General features: G+C 61.9%; 2 protein-coding genes across 3 annotated transcripts in view; one reads left to right on the top strand and one right to left on the bottom strand.

Moving 5' to 3' along the window:
- Positions 1–1871, top strand: part of LOC138735146 (basic proline-rich protein-like) — a 12719-nt gene extending 10848 nt beyond the window's left edge. For both annotated transcript variants that reach the window (XM_069883052.1, XM_069883051.1), the window contains one exon: positions 554–1871. In XM_069883052.1, coding sequence (XP_069739153.1) covers positions 554–688 — 135 coding nt within the window. In that variant the 3' untranslated portion in view covers positions 689–1871. The remainder of the gene's footprint in view (positions 1–553) is intronic.
- On the bottom strand, positions 1816–19302 carry KRI1 (KRI1 homolog). Its single transcript, XM_069883053.1, is given in 20 exon segments — positions 1816–2202; positions 3215–3310; positions 3398–3462; positions 4571–4701; positions 5920–6043; positions 6628–6716; positions 6799–6880; positions 10299–10469; positions 12055–12150; positions 12276–12378; positions 14196–14317; positions 15906–15983; positions 16792–16812; positions 16814–16889; positions 16987–17036; positions 17722–17779; positions 17891–17996; positions 18549–18591; positions 18593–18656; positions 19262–19302. Coding segments are annotated over 20 exon segments (1890 nt in total). The 5' UTR covers positions 19267–19302; the 3' UTR covers positions 1816–1892.

The raw sequence follows: 19302 nt of genomic DNA, 5'->3' as shown, positions 1-19302 counted from the left end.
AATCCCCCCAGGGACCCCCCCCCAAAATTCCTCTGAACCCTAAAATCCCCCTCAAATCCCCCTAGAACCCCCAAATCCCCCTTGAGCCCCCCCCAATTAACCCAGGGCCCCCCCAAATCCCCCTTGAGCCCCCCCCAATTAACCCAGGACCCCCCAAATCCCCCGCTGAGCCCCCCCCAATTAACCCAGGACCCCCCCAAATCCCCCCTTAGCCCCCCCCAATTAACCCAGGACCCCCCAAATCCCCCCTTAGCCCCCCCCAATTAACTCAGGACCCCCCCAAATCCCCCCTGAGCCCCCCCCAATTAACCCAGGACCCCCCCAAATCCCCCCTGAGCCCCCCCCCAATTAACCCAGGACCCCCCCAAATCCCCCCTGAGCCCCCCCCAATTAACCCAGGACCCCCCAAATCCCCCCTGAGCCCCCCCCCAATTAACCCAGGACCCCCCCACATCTCCCCCTCCTGAGTCCCTGATGCTGGAGGGGGGGGGAGGTCAGTTTTGGGGTGCCCCCCCCCTCATTTTTAACCCCTCTCTTTCCCCCCCCCCCCCAGGTTCTGGCCCCCCGGTACCCCCTCTTCACGCTGGTCGAGGGGTTCGCGCCGGAGCCCCCCCCGACCCCCCCAAACCCGCCTCGTGCCGGCAAGCGCCCCAAAACCCCCGCGGGAGACGACTTCGTCTTCCTGTGACCCCCCCCCCACCCCCGCACCCCAAAAGTGACTCAGGACACCCCCAAACCCACTCTGTGACCCCCCCCTGCACCCCAAAAGTCATTCAGGAGCCCCCCAAACCCCAAAACCACCTCAGGACCTCCCCAACCCCACTCTGTGACCCCCCCTGCACCCCAAAAGTCATTCAGGACCCCCCCAAAACCCACTCTAATACCCCCCCCAGCACCCCAAAAGTGATTCAGAACCCCCCTGAACCCATTCCATGACCCCCCTGCACCCCAAAAATCATTCAGGACCCCGCAAACCCACTCTGTGACCCCCCCCCACACCCCAAAAGTGATCTAGGACCCCCCCCAACCCACTCTGTGACCACCCCTGCACCCCAAAAGTGATCCAGGACCCCCCCAAAACCCACTCTGTGACCCCTCCCTGCACCCTAAAAGTGATTCAGGACCCCCCCTGCACCCCAAAAGTGATTCAGGACCCCCCCAACCCACTCTGTGACCCCCCCTGCACCCTAAAAGTGATTCAGGACCCCCACAAACCCACTCTAAGACCCCCCAGCACCCCAAAAGTGATTCAGACACCTCCTAAACCCACTCCAGGTCCCCCTGCACCCCAAAAGTGATTCAGGACCCCCCTAAACCCACCCTGTGACCCCCCCAGCACCCCAAAAGTGATTCAGGACCCCCCTAAACCCACTCTGTGACCCTCCCTGCACCCCAAAAGTGATTCAGGACCCCCCCCGCACCCCAAAAGTGATTCAGGACCCCCTAAACCCACTCTAAGACCCCCCAGCACCCCAAAAGTGATTCAGGACCCCCCCAAACCCACTCTAAGACCCTCCCTGCACCCCAAAAGTGATTCAGGACCCCCCTAAACCCACTCTGTGACCCCCCCCCAGCACCTCTAAAGTGATCTAGGACCCCCCCCGAACCCCAAAAGTGTTTCAGGACCACCCCCCCCCCCCCCCGAAAAAATTGATTCAGGAACCCCACAAACCCCCAAAGTGATTTAGGACCCCCCCAAACTCACTCTATGATCCCTCCCCCCACCCCAAAACCACCTCAAGACTCAAGACCCCCCCTGGGCCCCCCCAAAACACTCCTGCACCCCAAAAAACCCACTCAGGATCATGGTGGGGGGGTTGTGTGAAGATTTATTGCCCCCCCCCCAAAATAAAGGAGCCCCCTCTTCGCAACCAGCCCGCGTCTCCCGTGTTTTAAGAAGGGGGGGTCCCCCCTTTTTTTTTGGGGTTCCCTGGGGCCCCCCCTTTCTTGCGGCGGAGCTGGCGGAAGCGCAGGCGCCGGGGGTTGAGGCCGAAGGCCGCCAGGCGCCCCCCCGCGAACTCCCGCCCCCCCAGCCGCACTCTGGGGGGTCGGAGAGGGGGGGCCGAGGCTTTTTTCGGGGGGGTCGGAGGTTTCGGGGTGGGGGGGGGCTCCCCGGCCCCCCCTTTTTCCAGCCGTTTCCGTTTGTCTCGGGTTTTCTTCCCCACTTTCTGCTTGGAGGGAGCTGGGGGGGGCGGCTCGGGGCTGGGGGGGGGGGGGGGGGGAGAGAAAAAGGGGGTACAGTAATTTGGGGTGTCCCCCCCCCCCCCCAGAAACGCTCCCCCAGATGGACCCCCCCAAAACTCACTGCAGCTCCTTTTAACCCCCTCAGACACCCCCAAATCCTCTGGAGCCCCCCCAAAAAGCCCCTTGGGGTTCCTCCTGACCCCCCCAAATGGATCTTAGCCCCCCCCGACACCCCCAAATCCTCTGCAGCCCCCCCCAAACCCCCCTGGAGCCCCTCCTGACCCCCCCCCCAAACGAATCATACCCCCCCCAGACACCCCCAAAAAGCCACCCCAGACAGACCGTAGCCCCCCCCAAACCCCCTGTAGCCCCCCTAGACACCCCAAAAAACCCCACAGTAGCCCCCCCCCCAAGATTGTAGCCCCCCCAAAACCCCTGGAGCCCCTCCAGACACCCCCAAAACCCCACAGTAGCCCCCCCAGGCACCCCCAAAAACCCCTGTAGCCCCCCCAGACACCCCCAAATCCAACAGTAGCCCCCCGAGACAGAGGGTAGCCCCCCACAGGCACCCCCAAAAACCCCTGTAGCCCCTCTAGACACCCCAAAAAACCCCACAGTAGCCCCCCCCCAGATTGTAGGCCCCCCAAAACCCCTGTAGCCCCTCCAGACACCCCTAAAACCCCACAGTAGCCCCCCCAGACACCCCCAAAACCCCCTGTAGCCCCCCCAGACACCCCCAAAAACCCCAGTAGCCCCCCCAGACAGACCATAGCCCCCCCCAAACCCCCTGTAGCCCCTCCAGACACCCCCAAAAACCCACAGTAGCCGCCCCTAGACAGACCGTAGCCCCCCCAGGTCCCCCCAAAACACCCTGTAACCCCCCCCCGACACCCTCAAAAACCCCAGTAGCCCCCCCAGACAGCCCCTAGACCCCCCCTAAACCCACCGTAGCCCCCTCAAATACCACTCAATCCCCCCTAAAACCCCTGGAGCCCCCCGAGACCCCCCCCGTGCCCCCCAAAAATCTCACCCCTCGGCCAGGGATTTGAGGATGAGCAGCTTCTTCCTCCCATCACGCGCCCGCCGGCTGTAGTTGGCCTGGTCCTGCCGCTCCTCCTGCTCTGATCTGAGAGGGGGGGGGGCTGAGCACCCCAAAAACCTCATGGGGGGGGGCACAGGACCCCCCAGTTTGAAGTTGGGGCCCCCCCCTCACCGGTACATGCAGGTTTTGCGCAGCGAGCACCAGCGATTCAGCTCCTTGTCGTCTGCTGCCAGGATCTGGAGGGGGGGGGGGGGGAAATAAATTTGGGGGGGGGTCCCCGAGACTTTGGAGGGGGGAAGAGGTTTTTGGGGGGGTCCTGGAGGTGTTTGGGGGGGGCAGGATGAGTTTAAGGGGCTCCTTCCACCCTCATTCCTGTGATGAGTTGCTCCCGGTCTCAGCCTGGGGGGGGGCCAGGAGAGACTGGGGGGGGACACAAGGCATTTTGGGGGGGTCCTTGGAGGTTTGGGGGGGGCTAGAGGGATTTGGGGGGGTCCTAGAGGTGTCTGGGGGGGGCAGGATGAGTTTGGGGGGCTCCTTCCACCCTCATTCCTGTGATGAGTTGCTCCCGGTCTCAGCCTGGGGGGGGCCCAGGAGAGATTGGGGGGGGACACAAGGCATTTTGGGGGGGTCCTTGGAGGTTTGGGGGGGGCTAGAGGGATTTGGGGGGGTCCTAGAGGTGTCTGGGGGGGGCAGGATGAGTTTGGGGGGCTCCTTCCACTCTCATTCCTGTGATGAGTTGCTCCCGGTCTCAGCCTGGGGGGGCCCAGGAGAGATTGGGGGGGGGGACACAAGCCATTTTGGGGGGGTCCTTGGAGGTTTGAGGGGGGCTAGAGGGATTTGGGGGGGGTCCTGGAGGTGTTGGGGGGGGCAGGATGAGTTTAAGGAGCTCCTTTCATCTTCATTCCTGTGATGAGTTGCCCTCAGTCTCAGCCTGGGGGTGCAGGAGTGATATTGGGGGGGGACACAAGGCATTTTGGGGGGGTCCTTGAAGGTTTGAGGGGGGCTAGAGGGATTTGGGGGGGGCAGGATGAGTTTAAGGGGCTCCTTCCACTCTCATTCCTGTGATGAGTTGCTCCCGGTCTCAGCCTGGGGGGGCCCAGGAGAGATTGGGGGGGGACACAAGGCATTTTGGGGTGGTCCTTGGAGGTTTGAGGGGGGCTAGAGGGATTTGGGGGGGTCCTGGAGGTGTTTGGGGGGGTCCTGGAGGTGTTGGGGGGGGCAGGATGAGTTTAGGAGGCTCCTTGCACTCTCATTCCTGTGATGAGTTGCTCCCGGTCTCAGCCTGGGGGGGGGGTGGGGAGTGTGATTTGGGGGGGTCCTGGAGGTTTTGGGGGTGCCCCCCACCTCCTCGGTGGTGAGGCCGAAGTCGCAGGGGACGACGCTGCGATATTTGAAGCGACAGGGCAGGTCCCCGATGAGATCCTCGTAGTCCAGGCTGTAAAACTCGTCCACGTAGCGCTCGAAGGGGCCCGCGGCTGGAAAAAATGGGGGGGGGGGGCTTTAGGGGGGAGCCCCAAGGGGTGTGGGGGGGACCCTGAGGAGTTTGGGGGGCTCTAAAGGATTTAAGGGGGGGGCACAGAGGGGTTTGGCGGGACCCTGAGGAGTTTGGGGGGCCCTAAAGGGTTTAAGGGGGAGACACAGAGGGGTTTGGGGGACCCTAAAGGGTTTAAGGGGGGGCACAGAGGGGTTTGGGGGCACCCTGAGGAGTTTGGGGGGGGTCCCTGTGGGTTTGGGGGGACCCTGAGGAGTTTGGGGGGCCCTAAACGGTTTAAGGGGGAGACACAGAGGGGTTTGGGGGACCCTAAAGGGTTTAAGGGGGGGGCACAAAGGGGTTTGGGGGGACCCTAAAGGGTTTAAGGGGGGGGCACAAAGGGGTTTGGGGGGACCCTAAAGGGTTTAAGGGGGGGGCACAAAGGGGTTTGGGGGGACCCTGAGAAGTTTGGGGGGCCCTAAAGGATTTAAGGGGGGGGCACAAAGGGGTTTGGGGGGACCCTGAGGAGTTTGGGGGACCCTAAAGGGTTTAAGGGGGGGGCACAGAGGGGTTTGGGGGCACCCTGAGGAGTTTGGGGGGGGTCCCAGTGGGTTTGGGGAGCCCTAAAGGGTTTAAGGGGGGGCACAGAGAGTTTTGGGGGTCCCAAAAGGGTTTGGTGGGGGGGGCACAGAGAGTTTTGGGAGTCCCAAGGGGTTTGGAGGTGGGGGGGACAGTTTTGGGGGTCCCAATAGGTTGAGGTGGGGGGACAGAGGGGTTTGGGGGCCCCTAAAGGGTTTAAGGGGGGGGCACAAAGGGGTTTGGGGGGACCCTGAGAAGTTTGGGGGGCCCTAAAGGATTTAAGGGGGGGGCACAAAGGGGTTTGGGGGGACCCTGAGGAATTTGGGGGGCCCTAAAGGGTTTAAGGGGGGGCACAGAGAGTTTTGGGGGTCCCAAAGGGGTTTGGGGGGGGGGCACAGAGGGGTCAGGGGGTCCCAAGGGGTTTGGAGGTGGGGGGGACAGTTTTGGGGGGTCCCAATAGGTTTAGGGGGGGGCACAGAGGGGTTTGGGGGGACCCTGAGGAGTTTGGGGGGGGGCACAGAGAATTTAGGGGTCCCAATGGGTTTGGGGCAGCCTGAGGTGGAGATGGGGGGGGGGGGCACAGGAGTTTGGGGGGGCCCTGAGGGGTGTCTCAGATTTTTGGGGTGTCCCCCCCCCCTCTCACCGGGGTCGAACTGCGGTTTCTCCCTCTCCAGGGCCTCCCGGAATCGTGATTTGCGGCGCCGCTTGCCCAGGGCTGGGGGGGGGCGGCGTTTTGGGGGGGCCCCCTCCTCGTAGTCAGCGTCCATCTGAAAATTGGGGGGGTCAGGAGGGGATTTGGGGGGTCAGGAAGGGGTTTGGGGGGTCAGGAAGGGGTTTTGGGGTCTCTGGGGGGGGTTCCTCCCACCCTCATCCCTGTCATGAGTTGCTCCCAGTCTCAGCCTGGGGGGGGGTAGGAGGGAATTGGGGAGGGGGCTGTGAATTTTGGGGTTCGGGGGGGGCTACAGGGATTTGGGGGGGTCCTAGAGGTATTTTTGGGGGGACAAAAGGGGAGTTGGGGGGCTCCTTCCACTCTCATCCCTGTCATGAGTTGCTCCCTGTCTCAGCCTGGGGGGGGGGTAGGAGGGAATTGGGGGGGGGCTGTGAATTTGGGGGTTCGGGGGGGGCTACAGGGATTCGGGGGGGTCCTAGAGGTATTTCTGGGGGGACAAAAGGGGTTTTGGGGGGGTCACGATGGGGTTGGGGGGCTCCTTCCATAGCTCATCAATGTGATGAGTTGCTCCCAGTCTCAGCCTGGGGGGGGGGGCAGGAGGGAATTGGGGGTCAGGGGTGGATTTTGGGGTCCCGGGGGGGGTTTGTGGAATTTGTGGGTGTCCCCCCCCCCCAAACTCACCACAAAATCGGGGTCCTCGCAGTGTGGCTCCTCCTGGGCCCCCCCAGAGTCCTCGGCCCGTCCTGGCCACGAGTCCCAGTTCCAATTGTCTTTGGGGGGGGACACGGTGACAATGGGGGGGGGGGGCCACAAAAAAGGGGGGACAGTGACAAATTGGGGGGGTCCCCTCACCCTCCTCCTCTTCCTCCTCCTCCTCCTCGAACTGCGGTTTCTCCGCCTCCTCCAGCCCATAATATTCCTCGCCAAAGCATTCCTGGGGGGGGGGAAATGGAAATGGGGGGGGTCAGGGGGGCAAATTGGGGGGGTCGGGGGGGATTTGAGGGGTTTTGGGGTGAATTTGAGGGGTTTTGGGGGGCTTCTCCCACCCTCATCCCCGTCATGAGTTGCTCCCGGGCTCAGCCGGGGGGGGGGGGCAGGAGGTTTTGGGGGGCAGGGGGGGGGGTTTGGGGGTATTTTGCAGCATTTTGGGGTGTTTCAGGGTGTTTTGGGGGGTCGTGGGCGATTTTGGGGTGTTCAGGGGACATTTTGGGGTGTTTCGGGGTATTTTAAGGGCGTTTTGGGGTGGAGTTGGGGTGTTTTAGGGTATTTTAGGATGGTTTTGGGGTGTTTCAAGGGGATTGCGGGTGATTTTTGGGGGGATTTGGGGTGTTTCAGGGTGTTTTGGGGTGTTGCGGGTGATTTTGGGGTGTTCAGGGGACATTTTGGGGTGTTTCGGGGTGTTTTAAGGGTGTTTTGTGGTGGATTTGGGATGTTTGAGGGAATTTTAGGATGGTTTTGGGGTGTTTCAGGGGATGGAGAGTGATTTTGGGGGGATTTTTGGGTGTTTCAGGGGGATTGAGGGTGATTTTGGGGGGATTTTGGGGTGTTTCAGGGTGTTTTGGGGGGTCGCGGGTGATTTTGGGGTGTTCAGGGGACATTTTGAGGTGTTTCGGGGTGTTTTAAGGGTGTTTTGTGGTGGAGTTGGGATGTTTGAGAGTATTTTAGGATGGTTTTGGGGTGTTTCAAGGGGATTGCGGGTGATTTTTGGGGTGTTTCAGGGTGTTTTGGGGTGTTGCGGGTGATTTTGGGGTGTTCAGGGGACATTTTGGGGTGTTTCGGGGTGTTTTAAGGGTGTTTTGTGGTGGATTTAGGACGTTTGAGGGTATTTTGGGATGTTTTTGGGGTGTTTCAGGGGGATTGAGGGTGATTTTGGGGGGATTTGGGGGTGTTTCAGGGTGTTTTGGGGTGTTGCAGGTGATTTTGGGGTGTTCAGGGGACATTTTGGGGTGTTTCAGGGTGTTTTGGGGGGTTGCAGGCGATTTTGGGGTGTCCAGGGGACATTTTGTGGTGTTTCGGGGTATTTTAAGGGCATTTTGTGGTGGAGTTGGGGTGTTTTAGGGTATTTTAGGATGGTTTTGGGGTGTTTCAGGGGGATTGCAGGGGATTTTGGGGTGTTTCAGGGTGTTTTGGGGTGTTGTGGGTGATTTTGGGGTGTTCAGGGGACATTTTGGGGTGTTTCGGGGTGTTTTAAGGGTGTTTTGGGGTGGATTTGGGGTGTTTTAGGGAATTTTAGGATGGTTTTGGGGTGTTTCAGGGGGATTGCGGGGGATTTTGGGGGGATTTTGGGGTGTTTCAGGGTGTTGCCTGTGATTTTTGGGGTGTTTCAGGGTGTTTTGGGGTTATTTTGGTGTGTTTTAGGGCACTTTGGGGTCATTTTGGGGTTTTGTAGGGTGGTTTTGGGGTGTTCGGGGGTAATTTAGCGTAGTTTTGGGGCATTTTGTGGTATTTTAGGGTAGTTTAGGGGCATTTAAGGGTATTATAGGGTAGTTTTGGGGTCATTTTGGGGCGTTTTGGGGTATTTTAGGGTGGTTTTAGGTTGTTTTGGGGTATTTTAGGGTACTTCTGGTGTGTTTTGGGGTATTCGAGGGTGTTTTGAAGCATTTTAGGGTGGTTTTGGGTTCATTTGCGGGCATTGTAGGGTGGTTTGGGGGTATTTTGGGGCATTTAAGAGTGTTATAGGGTAGTTTTGGGGTAGTTTTGGGGTATCTTAGGGTAGCTTTGGGGTATTTTATGGTGGTTTTGGGGTGTTTTATGGTGGTTTTGGGGTGTTTTATGGTATTTTAGGGTGGGTTTGGGGCATTTCAGTGTATTTTAGGGTAGTTTTGGGGTGGTTTAGGGTGGCTTTGGGGTCATTTTGGGGCATTTTGGGGTGTTTTAGGGTAGTTTTGGGGCATTTTGGTGTATTTTAGGGTAGTTTTGGGGTATTTTAGAGTGGTTTTAGGTTGTTTTGGGGCATTTTAGGGTGGGTTTGGGGTCATTTTGGGTTGTTTTAGGGTAGTTTTGGGGCATTTTAAGGTAGTTTTGGGGTATTTTATGGTGGTTTTAGGTTTTGGGGTATTTTAGGGTGGGTTTGGGGGCATTTGGGGGCATTTTAGGGTGGTTTTGGGGCATTTCAGGGGGTTTTGGGGCATTTTGGGGTATTTCAGGGGGCTTTTGGGGCATTTTAGGGTGGTTTTGGGGCATTTCGGGGGGTTTTGGGGCGTTTTGGGGTATTTCAGGGGGGTTTTGGGGTATTTTAGGGAGGGTTTGGGGCGTTTTGGGGCATTTTAGGGTGGTTTAGGGGCATTTCGGGGTGGTTTAGGGGCATTTTGGGGCATTTCAGGGTGGTTTTGGGGCGTTTTGGGGTATTTTGGGGCATTTTAGGGTGGTTTTGGGGCGTTTTGGGGTATTTCAGGGTGGGTTTTGGGCATTTCAGGGTGGTTTTGGGGCATTTCAGGGGGGTTTTGGGGCATTTCAGGGGGGTTTTGGGGCATTTCAGGGGGGTTTTGGGGTATTTTGGGGGGGTTTTGGGGCTTTTTGGGGTATTATAGGGCAGTTTGGGAGCATTTTAGTGTATTTTAAGGTAGTTTTGGGGCATTTTGTGGTATTTCAGGGTAGTTTGGGGGCATTTAAGGGTATTATAGAGTGGTTTTGGGGTCATTTTGGGGTATTATAGGGCAGTTATGGGGCATTTTGGTGTATTTTAGGGTAGTTTTGGGGCATTTTACGGTGGTTTTAAGTTGTTTTGGGGTATTTTAGGGTGGGTTTGGGGGCATTTTGGGGCATTTTAGGGTGGTTTTGGGGCATTTTAGGGTGGTTTTGGGGCATTTCAGGGTGGTCTAGGGGCGTTTTGGGGTATTTCAGGGGGGTTTTGGGGTATTTTAGGGAGGGTTTGGGGCGTTTTGGGGCATTTTAGGGTGGTTTTGGGGCATTTCGGGGGGTTTTGGGGCAATTTAGGGTGGTTTTGGGGCATTTCGGGGTATTTCAGGGGGGTTTTGGGGCATTTTAGGGTGGTTTTGGGGCATTTCGGGGGGTTTTGGGGTATTTCAGGGGGGGTTTGGAGTATTTTAGGGAGGGTTTGGGGCATTTTGGGGCATTTTAGGGTGGTTTAGGGGCACTTCGGGGTGGTTTGGGGGCATTTCGGGGTGGTCTAGGGGCGTTTTGGGGTATTTCAGGGGGTTTTTGGGGTATTTTAGGGAGGGTTTGGGGCGTTTTGGGGCATTTTAGGATGGTTTTGGGGCATTTCAGGGGATTTTGGGGTATTTCAGGGTGGTTTTGGAGCATTTCAGGGGGGTTTTGGGGCGTTTCAGGGTGGTTTTGGGGCGTTTCGGGGTATTTTGGGGGTGTCCGGGGGGTTCTCTGGGGGGTCCCACCGCCATGGCGCGGTCGTGCCGGGCCGGGTCGAAGTCTCCGCGCAGCAGGTCGGGGGGCAGGGGGAGGTCGGCGTCGCCCGAGGCCTCGCGGAGGAGCCGCAGCCGCTCGGCCAGAGCCGCTCGCCGCAGGTTCTTGAGCTGCTTGAGCTCCTCGTGCGCCCGCAGCCGCGCCTGAAAGCAGCACCGACCCCCCCCCCCCATCAGGACAGACCCACGGACACGGGGGACAGACGGACGGACGGAGGGATTAAGGGGGCAGAGAGATCAGGGGGGGACGGACGGACGGGGTGGGGGAGAAAGATGAGGGATTAGGGACAGACAGACGGACGCGGGGGGAGCGCAGATGGGGTCGGGGACAGACGGACACGGGGAGGTTGGAGGGGTAGATGGACAGACGGACATAGGGAGGTTGGAGGGGGACAGACAGACGCGGCAGGACTTGGGGGGGATGGACAGACGGACATGGGGGTGTTGGAGGGGGACAGACGGACATGGCGGCACTTGGGGGGGACAGACAGACGGATGCAGCAGCATTGGGGGAGGACAGACGGACATGGGGGCGTTGGAGGGGACAGACGGACACAGCAGCCTTGAGGGAGGACAGATGGACACGGAGACATTGGAGGGGAACAGACAGACGGACACGGGGGTGTTGGAGGGGGACAGACGGACACGGCGGCCCTTGGTGGGGACAGACAGACGGACACAGCAGCATTGGGGGAGGACAGACGGACATGGGGGCATTGGAGGGGGACAGACGGACACGGAGACATCAGAGGGGAACAGACAGACGGACATGGGGGTGTTGGAGGGGGACAGACGGACATGGTGGCACTTGGAGGGGACAGACAGACAGACACAGCAGTATTGGGGGAGGACAGACGGACACGGGGGCGTTGGAGGGGGACAGACAGACACAGCAGCCTTGAGGGAGGACAGACGGACACGGAGACATTGGAGGGGAACAGACAGACGGACACGGGGGTGTTGGAGGGGGACAGACGGACATGGTGGCACTTGGCGGGGACAGACAGACGGACGCAGCAGCGTTGGGGAAGGACAGACGGACATGGGGGCATTGGAGGGGAACAGACAGACGGACACGGGGGTGTTGGGGGAGGACAGACGGACATGGGGGCGTTGGAAGAGGACAGACGGACACAGCAGCCTTGGGGGAGGACAGATGGACATGGAGACATCGGAGGGGAACAGACAGACGGACACAGGGGTGTTGGAGGGGGACGGACGGACATGGTGGCACTTGGAAGGGACAGACAGACGGACGCAGCAGCGTTGGGGAAGGACAGACGGACACGGGGGCGTTGGAGGGGGACAGACGGACACGGCAGCACTTGGGGGGGACGGACAGATGGACGTGAGGACATTGGACGAGGACAGACGGACGTGGGGACACTGGGGGAGGATGGACAGACGGACACGAGGATGTTGGAGGGGGACAGACGGACACGGCGGCCCTTGGTGGGGACAGACAGACGGACGCAGCAGCACTGGGGGAGGACAGACGGACACGGGGACGCTGGAGGAGGACAGACGGACACAGCGGCACCAGGGGAGGACAGACAGACGGACAGGGGGACACCGGAGAGGGACAGACGGACCGATGCCGCGTTGTTGGGGGGTGGATGGAGGTTGGGGGATGGATAGATGGACGGATGGATGGAGGGAGGGGACGGACAGACAGACGGATTGGGGGGGGGGGGGGGGGGTCGGACAGACAGACGGACGCCCCCCTCACCTTCTTCTTCTTCTCCTTGAGCCGCTCGCGTCTCTCCTTGCGGCGCTCGTCGCGCCGGCGCACCGAGGTGGGGATCCTGCGCGGGAACGTCTGCACCTGCCCCCCAAAAACCCCTTCAGAGCCTCGCCAGGTGAGGGGGGGGGGGGCCCCCCCAAATCCCCTAAATACCCCCCCCGAACCCCAAAATCCACTCAACACCCCCCCCCCCCAATAAAAAAAACCTGCTCGGCTCCCGGCTCCTCGAAGCGGAAGTTGAAACGTCGCTCGAAATCCTCCTGCCGGGCCAGGAAAAGCTCCCCCTCGTCGGAGGAGTCGGGGGGGGCCCTGGGGGGGGGAAAGAGGGGGTGAGGGGGGGATTTGGGGGGGTCCTGGGGGGGAAATGAGGGGGTGAGGGGGGGATTTGGGGGGGTCCTGGGGGGAAATGAGGGGGGAAATAGGGGGGAAGGAGGGATTTTGGGGGGTCCTGGGGGAAATGGGGGGGTCCTGGGAGGGAAATAGGGGGTGAAGGAGGGATTTGGGGGGGTCCTAGGTGGAAATAGGGGGGAAATAGGGGGTGAAAGAGGGATTTGGGGGGTCCTGGGGGGAAATAGGGGGTGAAGGAGGGATTTGGGGGGGTCCTGGGGGGGGAATGAGGGGGTTTGGGGGGAAATAGGGGGGGAAATAGGGGGGGAAGGAGGGATTTGGGGGGTCCTGGGGGGGAAATGAGGGGGTTTGGGGGGAAATGGGGGGGGAAATAGGGGGGGAAGGAGGGATTTGGGGGGGTCCTGGGGGGAATGGGGTGGTCCTAGGAGGGAAATAGGGGGTGAAGGAGGGATTTGGGGGGGTCCTAGGTGGAAATAGGGGGGAGATAGGGGGTGAAAGAGGGATTTGGGGGGGTCCTGGGGGGAAATAGGGGGTGAAGGAGGGATTTGGGGGGGTCCTGGGGGGAAATGAGGGGGTTGGGGGGGAATTAGGGGGGGAAATAGGGGGTGAAGGAGGGATTTGGGGGGGTCCTGGGGGGAAATGAGGGGGTTTGGGGGGAAATAGGAGGGGAAATAGGGGGGGAAGGAGGGATTTGGGGGGGTCCTGGGGGAAAATGAGGGGGTTTGGGGGGAAATAGGGGGGGAAGGAGGGATTTGGGGGGGTCTTGGGGGGAAATGAGGGGTTTTGGGGGGAAATAGGGGGGGAAATAGGGGGGGAAGGAGGGGAAATGTGGGGGGAAATAGGGGGGGAAGGAGGGATTTGGGGGGGGTCCTGGGGGGAAATAGGGGGCGAAGGGGGGATTTGGGGGGGTCCTGGGGGGAAATGAAGGGGTTGGGGGCAATAGAGGGGGAATTATGGGGTGAAGAAGGGATTTGGGGGGGTCCTGGGGGGAAATGAGGGGGTTTGGGGGGAAATAGGAGGGGAAATAGGGGGGGAAGGAGGGATTTGGGGGGGTCCTGGGGGAAATGAGGGGGTTGGGGGGGAATTAGGGGGGGAAATAGGGGGGGAAGGAGGGATTTGGGGGGTCCTGGGGGGAAATAGGGGGGGTTTGAGGGGAAATGGGGGGGGAAATAGGGGGTGAAGGAGGGATTTGGGGGGGTCCTGGGGGGAAATGGGGGGGTCCTGGGAGGGAAATAGGGGGTGAAGGAGGCATTTGGGGGGGTCCTAGGTGGAAATAGGGGGGAAATAGGGGGTGACGGAGGGATTTGGGGGGGTCCTGGGGGGAAATGGGGGGGTCCTGGGAGGGAAATAGGGGGTGAAGGAGGGATTTGGGGGGGTCCTGGGGGGAAAAGAAGGGGTTTGGGGGGAATTAGAGGGGGAAATAGGGGGGGAAGGAGGGATTTGGGGGGTCCTGGGAGGAAATAGGGGGGAAATAGGGGGTGAAGGAGGGATCTGGGGGGGTCCTGGGGGGAAATGAGGGGGTTTGGGGGGAAATAGGGGGGGAAATAGGGGGGAAGGAGGGATTTGGGGGGTCCGCGAGGGGAAATGGGGGAGTCTGGAGGAGGAAATAGGGGGTGAAGAGGGATCTAGGGGGGGTCCTGGGTGAAAAGGGGAAGAGTTTAGGGTCATAGGGATCCCTGGAGAGTTTCCAGGGTGGATTTTGGGGTGCGGGAGGTGGGGGGCCGGGGAATTTGGGGGTGCGGGGTGGGGATTTGGGGGTGCGGGGGGGGGGTCCGTACCCCTCGTCGCCCTCCTCGTCGCGGTCGGAGCCGTCGCGGTATCCGTGGTCGAGGATGTAATCGCGGAGGAATCGCTCCCCGGGATCCAGCCCCGGGTCCGACCAGAACTGCCGCAGCGGAGCCTGGGGCGGGGAAAAAAGGGGGTGCCGGGGGGGTTTTGAGGGTGCAGGGGGGGCATTTGGGGGGTCTGAGAGGGGATTTGGGGGTGCAGGGAGGCATTTGGGAGGGCACAGGGGGAGTTTTGGGGTGCAGCGAGGGCCGTCAGGGGCATTTGGGGGGCACAGGGAGGGTTTGAGGGTGCAGGGGGGGAGTGTTGGGGAGCACTTGGGGGGCACAGAGGGGGTTTGGGGGTGCAGGGGGGCTGTTGGGGGGGAAATTGGGGGGCTGGGAGGGGATTTGGGGGTGCAGGGAGGCATTTGGGGGGGCACAGGGGGAGTTTTGGGGTGCAGCGAGGGCCGTCAGGGGCATTTGGGGGGGCACAGGGAGGGTTTGAGGGTGCGGGGGGGCTGTTGGGGGGGAAATTGGGGGTCTGGGAGGGGGTTTTGGGGTTCAGGGAGGCATTTAGGGGGGCAAAGGGGGGTATTTAGGGGTCACAGGGGGGCTTGGGGGGTGCAGGGGGGGCTGTTGGGGAGCACTTAGGGTGCACAGAAGGGGTTTGGGGGTGCAGGGGGGCTGTTGGGGGGCTGTTGGGGGGGAAATTGGGGGGCTGGGAGGGGATTTGGGGGTGCAGGAAGGCATTTGGGAGGGCATATGGGGAGTTTTGGGGTGCAGCGAGGGCCGTCAGGGGCATTTGGGGGGCACAGGGAGGGTTTGAGGGTGCAGGGGGGGAGTGTTGGGGAGCACTTGGGGGGCACAGAGGGGGTTTGGGGGTTCAGGGAGGCATTTAGGGGGGCAAAGGGGGGTATTTAGGGGTCACAGGGGGGCTTGGGGGGTGCAGGGGGGACTGTTGGGGAGCACTTGGGGGGCACAGAGGGGATTTGGGGGTGCAGGGAGGCATTTGGGGGGGCACAGGGGGAGTTTTGGGGTGCAGCGAGGGCCGTCAGGGGCATTTGGGGGGGCGCAGGGAGGGTTTGAGGGTGCGGGGGGGAGTGTTGGGGAGCACTTGGGGGGCACAGAGGGGGTTTGGGGGTGCAGGGGGGCTGTTGGGGGGGAAATTGGGGGGCTGGGAGGGGATTTGGGGGTGCAGGAAGGCATTTGGGAGGGCACAGGGGGAGTTTTGGGGTGCAGCGAGGGCCGTCAGGTGGCATTTGGGGGGCACAGGGAGGGTTTGAGGGTGCGGGGGGGAGTGTTGGGGAGCACTTGGGGGGCACAGAGGGGGTTTGGGGGTGCAGGGAGGCATTTAGGGGGGCAAAGGGGGGGTTTGGGGTGCAGGGAGGCATTTGGGGGGGCAAATGGGGGGTTTTGGGGTGCAGGGAGGCATTTGGGGGGGCAAAGAGGGGGGTTGGGGCTGCGGGGGGGGCATTTGGGGGACACAGGAGGGGTTTGGGGGTGCAGGGGGGGCATTTTGGGGGTGCAGGCAGGGTCTGGGGGGGGCTCCTCCTACCCTCACCCCTGTCATGAGTTGCTCTCAGCCTCAGCGGGGGGGGGGGGCTTGTTTGGGGTCTATAAGGGTTTTTGGGGTGCAGTGGGGGGTCTGAGGGGTTTTTGGGGTGCAGGGGGGGGGTCTGAGGGGTTTTTGGGGTGCGGGGGGGGGTTTTTGGGGCCCCTCACCAAGTCCTGCAGCGGCTCGGGGGGGGCCGGGCCCCCCTGGCCCTTCAGCCACTGCACGTAATCCTCCTCCTCTTTCTCCTGGGGGGGGGGGGGCACAGGGTCACCCCCAAACCCCAAACCCCCCCCCCAGGACCCCAAATTTCCCCCCCAGGACCCCAAATCCCTCCCAGGACCCCCCCAAACCCCAAATATCCCCCCAGGACCCCCCCAAATATCCCCCCCCAAATTCTCTCCATGCCCCAAAACCTCCCCTAGGACCCCAAATCCCCCCCCCCAGGGCCCCCCCAAAACTCCCTCCTCACCCCAAATCCCCCCCCAGGGCCCCCCCAAACTCCCTCCTCACCCCAAATCCCCACCAGGCCCCCCCCCAAACTCCCCCTGCACCCTAAATCCCCACCCTGAGCCCCCCCAAACTCCCCCAGGACCCCAAATCTCGCCCCCCAGGACCCCCCAAATTCCCTCCACACCCCAAATCCCCCTGAAATTCCCCCCAGGACCCCAAGTCCCCCCCCCCAAGGACCCCCCCAAACCCCAAATATCCCCCCAGAACCCCCCCCAAATATCCCCCCAGGACCCCCTCAAATTCTCTCCATGCCCCAAAACCTCCCCTAGGACCCCAAATCCCCCCCCCAGGCCCCCTCCAAACTCCCCCTGCACCCTAAATCCCCCCCCCGAGCCCCCCCAAACTCCCCCAGGACCCCAAATATCCCCCCCAGGACCCCCCCAAATTCCCTCCACACCCCAAATCCCCCCTCCAGGACCCCAATTACACCCCCAGGACGCCCCTAAACTCCCCTCCACACCCCAAATCCCCCTGAAATTCCCCCCAGGACCCCAAATCCCCCCCCCGGGACCCCCCCAAATCCCCCCGGGGACCCCCCCAAACCTTCTCCTCCGCCGTGCGGCTGCCGGGGGCGCAGCAGGGCTGAGCCCCCCCCCTCCTCCTCCTCCTCCTCCTCACTGTCCGCAACGAAGGCTCGGAAGCTGCCAGAAAATGAGGAGGGCACAGGATTAACTCCCCCTGCCCCCCAAAATGTCACAGCCCCCCCAAAAAAAAGCCACAGCCCCCCCCGACTCTAACCTCTCCTTCAGCTCCTTCTGCTCTTCGATGTAGCTGCGGGAGGCGGCGAGCTGGGGGGGGAAAGGGGGGCACTGAGGTTTGGGGGGGCTCTGAGGGGTTTGGGGGGGCTCTGAGGGGGTTTGGGGGGGGCAATGAGGGGTTTGGGGGGGGCACTGAGGGGTTTGGGGGGGCAATGAGGCAGTTTGGGGGGGCACTGAGGGGTTTGGGGGGGCTCTGAGGGGGTTTGGGGGGGCACTGAGGGGGTTTGGAGGGGGCTCTGAGGGGGTTTGGGGGGCACAGAGGGGTTTGGGGGGCACTGAGGCGGTTTTGGGGGGGCAATGAGGGGGTTTGGGGGGGGGCTCTGAGGGGGTTTGGGGGGGCAATGAGGTGGTTTGGGGGGGCAATGAGGGGGTTTGGGGGGGGCTCTGAGGGGGTTTGGGGGGGCACTGAGGGGGGTTTGGGGGGGCACTGAGGCAGGTTAGGGGGGCAACGTGGGGTTTGGGGGGGCAATGAGGGGGGGTAATGAGGATTTGGGGGGTTCTGAGGAGTTTGGGGGGAACAGAGGGGTCACAGAGGGGTTTGGGGGGGCTCTGAGGGGGGCACTAAGGAACTTGGGGGGGCTGTGAGGAGTTTGGGGGGGAACAGGGGGGTCACAGAGGGGGTTTGGGGGGGCAATGAGTGGTCTTGGGGGGGCATTGAGGGGTTTGGGGGGGCTCTGAGGGGTTTGGGGGCCCCAATTTTAGGGGGGCCCCCCACCTTTTTCCGCTTGGCCGCAGTCTCTTCGTCCTCCTCATCTTCCTCATCCACATATTTGCTGTGGGGGAAAAGAAAAGGGGGGGGTCAAATCCTTTTTGGAACCCCCCATCAGCCCAGAACCCCCCAAAATAACCCCCTGCACCCCCAAAATGACCCCCCCCTTTCTCACCCTTCCTTCTCCAGCACCACCTTCCTCTCATAATCCTTGAGGAACAGCGGCTGCTTTTTCTCTTTCTTTTCTTTCTTCTCCTCCTCTTCGCTCCCTGATGAGGAATCTGGGGGGGCAGAGAAGTTTTGGGGACCCCCCCTCAAAATTTGGGGGGGTCTGGGGGGTATAGGGGGAAGTTTTGGGGGGGCAAAGAGGGGTTAGGGGCCTGGAAAAGGGAGTTTAGGGGAGTGGGGGGGGAAATAAAGAGGGATTGGGGGGTTGGGAGGCTGGGGGGGGCGGTTTTGGGGGACCCCCCCTCGTAATTTGGGGGGTCTGGGGGGTATAGGGGGGAGTTTTGGGGGGCAAAGAGGGGTTGGGGGCCTGGAAAAAGGAGCTTGGGGGGGGAATAAAAAGGGATGGGGGGGCAGGGGGGGTTTGGGAGGCTGGTGGGGCGCAAGGGGGGCTGTTTTTGGGGCCCCCCTGATTTTAGGGACACCCCCCCCCCTTCGATTTTGGGGGGACAGAGAAACCAAGGAGTGCAAAGAGAGGGGTTTAGGGGGACAAGGGTGACTGGTGCGGGGGGGGGGGGGCAGTTTGGGCCCCCCCTCCTTGATTTTGGGGGACCCCCCCACAGTTTCAGCCCCCCCCCCCCTCGGTTTTGGGGGGCCCCCCCCCGTACCATGCTGGTTGTAGAAGGTGGTTTCGGGGCGATAAATTCGGGGGGTCGCGGCTCTTGAGCAGAGCCAGAGTCCGGTAAAAATCCCGCTCCAGGGGGGGGGGCACGGCCCTGGGGGGGGGGGGGAAAAATGGGGAGGGGGGGTTAGAAATGGGGGGGGGGGGTCAGAAATGGGAGGGGCTGGGGTAGAGGGGGGGGCACCCAGGGGTTTGAGGGGGGCAATTGGGGTTTGGGGGGGTAATTGGGGTGCGGGGGGGGGAGTCAGGGGTTGGGGGGGGGCACCTGGGGGTTTGGGGGGGGGGCACCCAGGGGTTTGAGGGGGGCAATTGGGGTGGGGGGGGGCATCTAGGGGGTTTGGGGGGGGGTAGTTGGGGTGGGGGGACATCTAGGGGGTTTGGGGGGGGGCAATTGGGGTTGGGGGGGTGGTTTTAGGGGTTTGGGGGGGGCAATTGCCGGGGAGGGGGGGCTGGGGTAGAGAGGGGGTATCTAGGGATTGGGGGGGGGGGAATTGGGGTCCAGGGGGGGCACCTGGGGGTTTGGGGGGGGGGGGCTGGGGTAGAGAGGGGGGGCACCCAGGGGTTTGAGGGGGGCAATTGGGGTTTGGGGGGGGTAATTGGGGTGTGGGGGTGGCACTCAGGGGTCAGGGGGGGCACCCAGGAGTTGGGGGGGGGGGGCACCCAGGGGTTGGGGGGGGGCAATTTGGGGGGGTCCCCGACCCCATCGTCGCTGCTGGAGTCGCTGTCGGAGCTGGAGCCGC

Source organism: Phaenicophaeus curvirostris, unplaced genomic scaffold (assembly GCF_032191515.1).
Source record: "Phaenicophaeus curvirostris isolate KB17595 unplaced genomic scaffold, BPBGC_Pcur_1.0 scaffold_492, whole genome shotgun sequence".
Classification (NCBI taxonomy): Eukaryota; Metazoa; Chordata; class Aves; order Cuculiformes; family Cuculidae; genus Phaenicophaeus; species Phaenicophaeus curvirostris.
This window is presented reverse-complemented; position numbering and strand designations above follow the sequence as displayed.